Raw genomic sequence first — 12550 nt, 5'->3', positions numbered from 1 at the left:
TTTGGTGTGAAATATACGGCAACTATATAATAAACTACATTTTTTAGATTTACTTTGACACATAAAGAATCAAAATTATCGTGCATAATAATATTCTTAGACATAATATTTTGCTTAATTGCTATAAGTACTCCACCACCTCTATTCCTATCTAATCTATCATGACGATAAATTCTATAATTATCAGTAAATAACTCATTGCTATATACACCTTTATGTAGCCAAGTTTCAGTAATAATAATTATATCATATTCATTTGCAATGTTATTTACATAGAATTGTTGTATCTTTGTGTTGAGCCCCCTTACATTTTGATAGTAAATTGTGACATTCTCAGAGTTCTCCATTACATTAACTTCTCCACGTCTTCAATTGTTTTCAGTAATATTATATTTTGATCATCTTGACTTTTCTTTAGTTTGATATTTCCTGAATAATCGACCCATAAATAAGCATAATTCTTAACATTTCTAATTTGTCTGGCCTGACTGAATATACGCTTTCTATAGGGAGTTAAAGATTGATTAATATATACCATGTCATTACTTGAGTAACCCAAGTGAGAAGTATTTAAATTTCTTTTTACTTTTCTCTTCTGAATAAACATATCTTTGTCAATACGACGAACAAATTTGACAACTATCCCACTTGACTTTTGATGTGGGAATTTTTTTTTAGCCTGTGACAAACATCTATCATGTCCTTTGTAATATTTAGATCTAAGGCTGTCCCTACATTTGCTACAACATCAAAGGTATTTTCATTTGGTTGTTCAGGAACACCTTGAATTTCTATGGTATTTCGCCGTCCATACTGGTCCAGTTCATCCAGATCCATCTTGGTTTCTTGAAGTTGTTTCCTTAATGTGATATTTTCTTGTGTTAATTGTTCAATTTTAGAAACACACATATTAAGTTTCTCATCTTGTTTCTTCATTAATTCTAAGTTCTCGTCTAATTTCTGATGAACATTATCTAACGATTTACCAAGTTCACGTTCGGTATCAATATTTGTTTTCTTTAAGTTCATAACTTCTTCCTTCAAATCTCGGATCAGTTTGTAAATATCGTCGAGAGTTGGCAAGTCTGTCTGCACAGTTTCTAGGTGTTGACTTCCTCTTCTTTTTTTGCTACAAGGTTTACAACGCCATGTTTGCCCTGTAGATTTCATGTATTCGACATCAGTTTCATTTAATTGAGCGCATTTTAAGTGACATAATTTCACACAGTCAATACATTGAACTTTCACTTCCTGTCTTGACACAGCTTTGGTACATTCTACACAGGAACTCATTGCGATATCTCGAACGACTAGTGACTTCGCTCCACGTAAATCTTTTTTGTGACTGGCAATACTGTTTGTTTACTTTCTGCGTATCTTACCGCAAGGCAAATATTAACTGAATTGCTGGCTTAACTCATTATTATAATGAATAATTTATATTCAGTGTGCATTAGTAATACTTACTGTTCTCCGTGTCTTACTTCTGTTGCCATCACTCACTTCAAACTAGATAAATTTACACAAAATGTCGGAGCACCAAAGCCACTACACTTCACACGTCCATCGCCACAGAATCTGGACATGAATACAAATTTTGTACTTCTAAATTATGTAACCTTCTCCACTCACCTGTCTCCTCATCCCTTTTAGGTCCAAATATTTTCCTAAGGGTTTTATCATCAAATACTCTCAATTTATGTTCCTCTTTCAATGTAAGGGACAAAGTTTCACATCCATATAATATTACAGGCAAAATTACTGTTTTGTATATTTTAACTTTTAGTTTCTTTGATATTAAACGAGAAGACAAAAGTTTATGAAAAGAGAAGTAACGTGCATTTCCTGAATTAAGCCTACTTTTTATTTCCTCTTTAATAATTTTCACTTGTTAATATTACTCCTAAGTATTTGAATTTGGAAACTGGTTCAAACGAGTAGTTATCAATAATTAAATTTTGATTATTACCTAACACTTGGTTTCGGCATGTAAGCATATATTTAGTTTTCTCTTTGTTAACTTCCAAACCTATATCTTTAGCAGTTTTGAAAAATATCTTAGCATTATTCTTAATTGTATTTATATCTTCCCCTAATAAGTCTACATCATCTGCATATGCTAACAACTGAGTCACACCATTTAATTTTAGTCCTTCCTTAGTTTCTTTTACCTTCCGAACAGCATATTCTAAGGCAAAATTAAAGAGCAAAGGAGATAATGCATCTCCTTGTTTTAAACCATCATGAAATGTAAATTTGTCAGACATATTAATACCACACGAATTTTACTTTCTGTTTCACTGGTGCATACTTTTATCATACTAACAAGCTTCTTAGGTATTCCAAACTGTACTAATATATTATATAATTTATCTCTTTTGACCGAATCATATGCTTTTTTGAAATCAATGAATAGCTGATGGACATTTTGATTATATTCCCACTTTTTTCCAAGTGTCTGTCTGATGTGAAAAATTTGATCTGTAGTTGATCTGTTACGTTTAAATCCACATTGATAATCACCTATAATTTCATTAGCATATGGGGTTAGTCTTGTTAAAAGAATGTTAGATAATATTTTATATGTTGTTGAGAGTAAAGAAATTCCATGGTAATTATTGCAGTTCATTTTATCACCTTTTTTAAACACAGGAACAATTATGGATTCTTTCCACTGTTGAGGGATTTCTTCTTTATTCCATATTAAACAAATTAATCTATGAATTTGACATGAATAATGAATTTCCACCATATTTAATTAACTCAGCTGGTATTAAATCAATGCCAGGTGCTTTGTTATTCTTTAGCCTTTTAATAGCATCTTTAACTTCAGTCAAGTTAGGTTCTGGAACTAAAGGTTCTGCTGTGTGCACTTCATTTATTTCTGATTTATCTCCTACATGAACATTTAAAAGGTCATTAAAGTAGTTCTTCCATCTATTTAGAAAATCGCTTGGGTTTGCTAGAAAATCACCGTCTTCATCTTTTATCAAGTTTACTTTAGGTTGCCACCCCTTTCTAAATTCATTTACACCTTTATATAAATCTCTGATATTTTTATTTTTGCTGTTTGTTTCAATTTCATTAATTTTGCTTTTCAAGTAATCTCTTTTTTACTTCTAAACGTGCGGTTAACTTCTCGCTTTATTTTATTATAATTGCTTACATTTGTATCATCAGAGTTATTTAACCACCTAAGTCTAGCCTGATTTCTTAATTATGACATTATTTATCAAACAATGGCTTACTTTTTCTTGGTTTATGATATACTATACTTTCTTTAGCTCCTGATTCTATTGCAGTACGTATGTGCTCCCAATTCTTATTTACGTATGTTTCATTTATATTTTCATCATCATTTAAATCCTGCAAAACATCAAATCTATTTGACAGTTTAATTTGGTAATCTTTCTTAGTTCTTTCATCAGCAAATTTTCCTGTATTAAATGTTATAACTTTTAGATATTGTTGCTTATGATTTATCACTGCGAGTATTTCTCTTAATTTAGCAATTACTAAATAATGGTAACTGGCACAGTCAGCACCTATATGTGTACAAACGTCAATTATATTAGTATGCCTTATCTTATCAATGAGAATATGATCTATCTGATTATGAGTTTTACCATCTGGAGAAGACCAGGTATATTTATGGATATCTTTATGTTTAAAAGTGGTACTTTTCACAATTAAATTCTTTGAGGTTGCAAAAGTAATCAATCTTATACCATTATCATTACTTAATTCATGAAGACTTTCTTTAGCAATCGTGGGTTTAAATGTCTCTTCTTTGCCAATCTGTGCATTACAGTCACCTAACAGAATTTTCATATCATACTGAGAAAATTTATCAAAGACCTGTTCTAACTCTGCATAAAAATTATCTTTAGTATTATCATCTTTATCTTCCGTTGGTGCATGTATGTTTATTAAAATAATTTTACATCACCTACCCTGTAAAACTGCATATGATATCCTATCATTAATAAATTCTACTGTTTTAAGAGCAGAGATAATTCTATTATTTATGAAAAAGCCTGTTCCAAAATTATGATTTTCAGTACCACCATAGAAAAAAGTATAATTTTTAATTTTACAATTCCCTTCTCCTGGCCACCTAACTTCCTGGACAGCTACTACATCTAATTTATACTTAACTATCTCATTAACTGTACACTGAAATGCCCCAGGCCTGTAAAGGCTCAGAACATTCCAGGTGCCTAATTTTATATCCTTATTCCTAATGTAGATCTTATCCTTAGTCCAGGGACCTCCCAAAGTAGTCCCCACCCGGAGATCCGAATGGGGGACTATTTTACCTCCGGAATATTTTACCTTGGGAACATCCATGGCCTCATATTGCTGTTTCTTGACATGTATTTTTACAGTGCAGAGTTGTCAGTTCTACGCTTAACCCCCAATATTAATGGAGGACTGCACCTGTCGTTGGTCAGCAGATCCCTCGGATCTAGCTGGGAGGATCACATTGTAGTCCACCAGCGATACTCCACTTCTGCTGATTGTGGGACGCTCATAGAGCCATGACAGGACAGCTCTGAAAATCCCAGCAGAGCAAAATGTTGACCATTTCACTCTGTTGGTTGACTAACTGCAGTGAACAAGTCACTGGGCGAAGAGGTCGTCACATCCCTACCTATAGATTTCAAATAACCCCACAAAAAGCAATCTAAAGGAATTAAATCACAACTTCTTGGAGGCCAACTAACAGTTTCATTTCTTGAAATTATCCTTTCACCAAACTGTTCTTGTAATACATTTACAAATTAATTTTGGGCTGACAAAACTTAGTTCAATTTGGAATTTGCTGGCCAATAATTTGAATAAATCTGAAGTTTGACCTGGAAGTTGGTTGACAATGATTTTTTCTGGAAAGCCAAATGGTAATATAATTTTCGTGCACAGAAAATCCGCCAACTCTTCAGCAGTGAGAGAATGTGTCTGTATGGCTACTACGTAACGCGTGGCTGCGTCAGTGCACGTGATCACGTAGCGATATCCTTCTGGTCCTGATGTGACATATGGACCACATTGATCCAAGGCGATAATTTGGAAAGCTGTCAGAGAAGTCCTTGATTGTCGTTCGAAGTGTTTTGGTTGGCGGGACTGCTTAAGTTGTGCACACTGTTCACATTCTTTGCATTTCTTGTATATGAAGGATTTCTAAGAAGGGAAATAAGCATATATTTTATAGTATCCAAAATGGTTGAGAGCGTGTGGAGAAGAGTGCACTTGTTCGAACCATATATCTTGTAATGAAGTTGGGATGTACGTGAGTAGCCTTTCCTGTTTGTTTGAACTTCCTGTTTTTCTGTAAATAATGTCATCTAGGAGACGGAATTGCTGGGCTGGTTCTGTCATATTTAGGGTCGGCTTCTTTACTTCCAATTAAATGTAGGTAAATATATTTGAGAAAAGGGTCTGTTTGTTGTTCCGTGGCAAGGTCAAATTCACGTGCTCTCTTCCAGGAGAGGAGAAAAAGTTTTCATCTTGGATGCTCGTGTTACGGCTAATGGCGTCCGAGGCACTGTTGTCGGTTCCCTTTAGATGTTGAATAATGAAATCATAGACGGACGGAAATTATGTAAAACGCCAAAGACGGCTTTTTAGGGTAGTTGATTGTCGTAAATTTTGAATACATTTGGAGTCTGTGTGTAATATAAATTCTTTGAAAAGATGTAGTGCCGAAATGCTTTTAAAGCAAAAATTAGGCCAGAGTGTTCTAACATGTTTATCTTGTTCCCTTTTCTTATCATTTAGTATCCTGCTTGCATATGCAATGGGCGTGACATTTCCTTGGGCATTTCCGTGAGCGATGACAGCCCCTAGAGCTGTTTGTCCGTGAATATGTGAATAGGAAGGGAGGGATTGTATCTGGCTAATACTAGGATCGTGATTAGTGAAAGTTTTAAAGCATGGAATGCTTCGTTTTGTGCTTCTGTCCATCGACATTTTCTCTCCTTCTTCAGCAGTTGTATAAGAACTGATGTGTGTTTAGAAAAATGTTGGAGAGTAACGACGGGAAAAATTTTTCCAGGCCCAAAACCTGGCGTAAATAATTCTTGCTTGTAGTTGTCGGATACGACTTAAACAGTTTCTAGGATCTTATCCTTTTTCGGATAAATGGTATCCAAGATATACAATAAAAGGAATTTTGCCTTTTTAGGAGCCAATTTTAATCCACCGAACCTAAGCCTTTCAAAAGTGAGACGCAATATCTTGAAGGAAGTGGGTACGTCGTCAGAGACTGCCAGGAGATCATCTGCATAAAAGAACAAATGGGGGTTGTCAACGACCTTAAGGGTTAAATTCAGCGCTATCGCTAACGCTGTTCCCCACGTGACAAATCGCTGTGGTGCGTAATGTACGTTCCCATTTACGGCACTTGAAAACTCACTTTCTTACGGCTACTTGGTGTGAGGCGTATCTGAAAATTAGCCGAGAGGATGTCCATGAATGAAGAATATTTGAAACCGGCCGCCCTCCTCTCTACGATGTCTATGAGATGGGGTGCCGGAAAACTTATCTTCTTTGCGACTGCGTTGATCCGACGCGCGTCAAAGCAGACGCGGTACACGTCATTTAGTTTCTTCACAAGCAGGATAGGAGAATTCCAGCGTGGCGCTAAAATAGGAGACACGATTCCCTGTTGTAGCAGTTTCTTGATCTCTTGTTGCATGATTGGAAGTGGCATCCTGTGGGGTCGAGTGTACTCTGGAGGCGAATCTCCTGTACCGATATCCAGTTCATACAGGGCGCAACTTCCTATGTCGTCCTCTTTCCAACTACAAACATCGGCGAACTCGTGCGTCAGTTCTAGTAGTTTATCTCCGTCTTCTTCACAGACGTTGGGGTTGATGTCGATCTTCGTTTTGTCGAAGTTTTTCCGAGATTCAGAAATACGCTTTTGGAGTTCAGGATTTTCCTTCAAAACATGTCCATGTGGTTTCCCATCGCCGCTGTTATTTCTCTTCAGTGGGTTCCAGATTGGTTCCGTCCTTGACTCGGCAGGACCATTTGAGTCTCGCGTTTCCTGCTGGCCAATTATTTGCAAGACATCAGCTTTCCCTATCGTCGTGAATGTCGTAATGGTAACTGGATCATTGGAAAAAATTGTAATAATGAGATGTGGTTAGTGTTCATGCATGAGGGAGGTAGGGATGCAAGTTCCTTTATCGGATGAAAATCTGGGAATGGGGTTTAATATATGGCTACTGTCGCTGATTGTGCAATTTAGAAGCTGTACTTTTACCACTGCTTGTTCTCTAGGATTTAGTTTTACTTCCTCCTGTGTTGTGTAGGTGGGTTGGATACACTGTTCTAAATGTTCCGTGGCGATTTTGGATAATTTGTGTACTTGCTGCTGAGCATTCTTTTCTTTTTGCAATTTCCGGGAGCCAAAACTAGTATCTGCAATGTTCGTCTATATGTGTCTATGACGGCTTTATGTGGTTAGAAAATCATTTCCCAAAATGTTGAGGTTTCCTGACCTTCCTGTGCGCTAGTAACTAAAGTAACAAGATTACGACTTTATTTTTGTTTAGGTTGCTTCTTTCTCGCACGTCGTCCTCTCATTTCTTCACGTTCCGAAGGCTAGAACAGCTGTTTGAATTCACCTTCAAATATTTCCTTGTCAGAATTTGAATGAGTGCAAAACGTGATAGCGTCTATTTCATTAGAATGTTATTCTGAAAATTGCTTCGCACATGAAAGGGCTATTTTGGTTGCGGCTGCTGAATCAAAACCGAAAGCGCCTGTGGTTAGGTGTGGGTGTCCTAAAGTTAAGAGTAAATTTAGGCAGTTTGCATAACATATTCGCAAAATTTCAGAGTCTTGGTTGTTTGGAGTAACGGAATGAACAAATATAATTAGCAGATAGATTATACGCTGGGGTAACTCTGACGTCACCAGGTTGTGTTTTGTTGAAGGTTTGAAGTTCCTTGTTCAGTTGCTGTCCGCATGCTCTAGAAAAAGCTAAAGCTACTCCGCCGATAGGTAGAAAATCAGGGTTGCAAGGTGAAACGAAAACATTTGCTTCTGCTTTTGTGATATCAGCTGTTATGATGTTAATCTTGCTTGTGTGCGACGACAACCTGTGTTGGGCTCTGCTCTCGGTTAGCTGCTTGCTGACGAGAAAAAAATTCCTCGACTTCCTTAAGTAGTTCAGAGAGATGAGCGGCATATCCGATGAATTGAACGCCCCTTGCTTGCGGGCTGGAATGTGTTCACTGCCGCCTAGAGTTCAATTCCTTACGTACCTGATTTCTAAGATCGTGGTGATCTTTACGGAGAGCAAGAGTCATGGAGACAAATACGTTACCCTGTAATGCATCAAAAATGCCTTGTTGATTTTTAGAGAGCTGGTTATGAACAATTTGTGATTTTGATATATGTGACGTCAAGGCAGGGTCTCTTAGCACTGTGTTGGGTATAGCTCTAACTTGTAAGAACGGATTGTTTGCACTAACAGTATCGAGGGCGGTGAAATTGTTTCTCGCATGCGAATCCCTGAGAACTTCTTAACCTCTTGCAGTGATCTCTATACCTGTCTCTCTTGTAATTTTCAGTTTTTTATAATAATTAACACACCTTACTATGTCTAAATTGGTATTATGTGTTGGACAACGCTCCCACCTACCCTCAAAGCCCATTTCTATTAACTCTAGCCGGCCTGCTGGCGGGAAGCCAAAGGTCCAGTTTGGAACTCTGGGTGTGGCATGGATGTATCGTTATGCTTGTCCTACCTTATTTTTATCAGTTCATCATTCATTAACTGTTGCGATTAATTCAAGAGATATGAAAGCTCCGTAAAATATTTTAAACATAAATTTTCTAACATTATATTTGGAGAGAATACGCCAGGCCAGGACGTATGGGTTGGGCTCCGACAACAGGGCCCCGAGTTCTATGTGACAGGCATGATGAACCTCGCGTAGGCCTGCGATTAATGCCTGAACAAGAGAGGGACTATGTTGAGAAGTAGTATATGGAGTGTCCTTTCATGCGAGTCCGTTTGTATTCGTCTAATAAATACCTACTGGAATTTGTAGGCTTTGTATTCACTTTTCCTGATCATCCCTCGTACTACATCTCCGATGCGTTAACTAATTACTACGTCATTGGTTCGATCCGCACCACAGAATATAAATTTGTTCACCTGAAGGCGAGAGAAAAGACGCTCTCTCGTAACGAAGTATTAGAATAGGCAAATGCAGAAGTACCAACCAGGCAGTGGATAATATTCAATTACTTTGAAAGTTGAAATTTGTGAAGATATTGCGCATATTTCATTACCATTTAATGAACATGCCGTATAAAGATCCATTAGTTTTATTAAATAGAACAACTTTTCTATTCTAGCAACAATTCTACCAAAGTTTTGGTTAACCAATCCAATGCAGACGAACTTCAAACACAAGGATGGAATTGCGACAAACCAAATTCCTTTCTGATTCATGGATTATCCCAATCTGCAGATGAGGAGGGTATAGTGATGGTCAGAAACGGTAAGTCGCGAGTCTTCACAACTAATTCATTATTTGACTACAATGGAAGCGTGACCTGTCGAAAATTAAACGTTTTTTCAGTGAATGTAACGATTTTTAATTTCCTAACAAAATATTTATAACATAAAAATTGCTCCACTCTACATTACATAGCTTTTAAGACTAAATTATTACATAGACTCTTGCTGTATCACAGATGAATAGTATCCGATTGACTTCACGGTCTTCAATTATGTCTAGCTCTCAAATGAGGCAATTTGCATTTCAACTCAAAATAATATAAAGTTTGAAAAGAGCATAAAAATGTACATTGCGAATTTGACAGTTTTCGGTGAATTCGAATTTACCTTGAATCTGAGAGTTAAGTTATTTTATTTATGAAGTTAATTATTTATAAGATATGTGTCAAATAATATTTTAACAAATTTCAAAATGTAATTGTGTAATTTTCTGCATTAATTAATCAAGAATTTAATATATTTGGTTTAATACCATGCTAGTAGGTATAAATACCCAGTTGAAAATACATAAAAATAGATAAAGGAACGTAACAAAATCCTACAATCCCTAATTTTAACGCTGAAAACATGTTTTGTGAATGATCACAGTGGTTCTTCCAAATTAATTCAAATTTTTATGATATTTAATAAATTTATTTATTCCACTGGGTGATGAAAAGCCAGAATATGTATAGATAACATCTTTGCTGAAGAATGAACAGTACAGGACGATTCAAACTCTCTTACACCCAGCGGGAGATTTGCCACCATGCTATCCTAGGGGCTGCAAATTCTGGAGACCACACAAAAATGAGACGATGAAGGGGCAGAGACCGTAGACAATTAAAATTATTAATATTGTGATAATATAATAAAACGACATGCCAAATCCTTTTACTTGCTTCCTTGACGAAAGAAGGTAGAAGGAAACTAGTTTCTAGCGTTCAAATAACTTCCTGCATCATAATCCTATCTTCAGAACTGCATTATAAACTGAGTGCAAGTCTCTATGGTCGAATTTGGTAATAATAATAAAAAAACTTTTGCATACCGTACTATTATTATTTAAAATAATTTATATCACTTTATTTAATACTTTTTACCTGCATTCTACTATGTATAAGTTAATAGGGAAATATAACATTATTATTATAGAAATATTGACTGAAAAATTATAGGACTTATCTCTTGGTTAAATTTTCCAGCTCAAATTGCTAATGGAACGAGTAACGTCTTTGTTGTGGACTGGTCGAAATATTCCCAAACAATGACTTGTTATACCGGGGCCTTATTGAGCATTCGCCATGTTGGAAATTGCGTCGCGAAAGTGGCCGATAGGTTGTACAAGTTGTGCAACAAGGAGGAAGCGTGCTGCAATACCGACTGCACTGATAAGAAGACCCATTTTGTCGGCCACAGTCTTGGAGCCCATGTTGCGGGTGCTGCGTGCAACTCTACTGAATATAAATGCTCCTGTTGGGTGACCGGTAAGTGTTAAATACATTGGAAGCAAGGGCGTATTTAGGGATGCCGTCTACGGGGTCCGGACCCACCCCGAAAGACTTACCAAGTACTAACAACAGTGGCGGAACCACAGATGGGTCATTGCCCCCCAACCTTTGACTGAAATGATTTCTAGCGGGGCAAAGGGGAAAAAATTGACGGTCAAGGGTACCTGCAGGGTGGGTGGGGTACCGCCTACAATTTTAAATTTTATGGAAATAAAAATTGTCTTGGTCGCTTCGCTTGCAATATCAGCTTTTCTTACTCTTATCAGGTTCAGAGACGTAGCTAGGGGACAGCTGGAGTCGGCCCTGGGCTCCGAACGTTCTAAATGAATAAATCGATGTAAAAGAGAGAATGTCATGGCGCCCCGTGGAGCTATTTGCGCCCTATTAAATCAATATTGATTTCAGTCTGCAAGAAAATTGTATCTAAAAATTTTCTTCCTCGCTTCGCTCGCACTTTATGATTCTTTTCTGTGGTGCATTGTAATTACTATAGAGAGAGGTAAGACTTATCTTAATTGATTTTGTTTTAAATGCTTGAATAATTGTTTTGAGGAAAAGGAACGTGTACATTTGAGAGGCAATTTATGTAATTTTTGCTGCAGGTTTATTATGAGATGGATGAATTGATTATGTAATGTAGTATACGTATATGTACATGTTAATATAAAAATGTAATTATATTCAGAAGGCATTTATCAAGCATTTATTCTCTTTCAAAAATACAGTTTGTGTGCTTCTTTTCCATTATTAAAGTGAAATTGAAATTTGAAAAAAATATTTCAAATCGTTTGTTGGAATACAAATGCCTTAGCACCGACTCCAATTCCTTTTTTCCGAAATTTACGAAGATGATAACGTCTTTGATGATACTACTACTACTAATGTTTATTATTATTATTATTATTATTATTATTATTATTATTATTATTATTATTATTGGTACTTTTATCCTGGTACGTGTACTTGAAGTTAAGTAACTGCCAAGCGAATTTGGATTCAGGTTAGTACAAAGTGCATTGGGTGTCGGGTAAGTGCTTAAGTGCATTGGATGGGCTGTAAGTAAGTCCACTGCACTTAATGAGAGTCCTGGATTTCATATGTGGAGGCTTGGGTATAATTTCAGTTATATTTCCTAGTCAATGTCACGTGGTTATTTGCATTATAATAATATTTGTGGAGGCCTCTTTACAGAGGCTAGGAACTAGTCCACCAAACTCCCCTACATCCGGCTCTAACTATACAAATATAAATTACATGCAAAAAATATATAACATTTTGCTTGTAAGACAGATTATACTATTGCATAATGACAATAAACTTAATTTATTTTAATTATAATTTATACAATTAGATGCCAAAACAGTCGAATGAGTTACAAGATCAGTGAATGGAAAACGCTCAAATGTCAACTTCTGTTCCACATAGTACACCCTAGACAGAATTGTTACCGACTAACGAGGCTCTGGCGTTTGGACTCACAGCAAGTGGGCCTTGTGTTAGTCCTGTCCATGTGTAT

At 36.4% G+C, this 12550-nt stretch overlaps 1 protein-coding gene across 1 annotated transcript in view; it reads right to left on the bottom strand.

Moving 5' to 3' along the window:
- Positions 1 to 6394: 6394 nt before the first annotated feature.
- The window catches only part of LOC145987990 (uncharacterized), a 35290-nt gene continuing 29134 nt past the window's right edge, over positions 6395 to 12550 (bottom strand). The window contains exons 7-8 of the mRNA XM_083122829.1: positions 11091 to 11158; positions 6395 to 7113 (exon numbers count right to left, since the gene is read on the bottom strand). Coding sequence (XP_082978955.1) covers positions 6395 to 7113; positions 11091 to 11158 — 787 coding nt within the window. The remainder of the gene's footprint in view (positions 7114 to 11090; positions 11159 to 12550) is intronic.

The sequence above is a fragment of the Lepisma saccharinum genome, chromosome 5 (assembly GCF_977018435.1).
Source record: "Lepisma saccharinum chromosome 5, izLepSacc3.1, whole genome shotgun sequence".
NCBI classification, from domain to species: domain Eukaryota; kingdom Metazoa; phylum Arthropoda; class Insecta; order Zygentoma; family Lepismatidae; genus Lepisma; species Lepisma saccharinum.
Note: the sequence above shows the minus strand (reverse complement) of the source record. Positions and strands in the feature narration are given on the sequence as shown.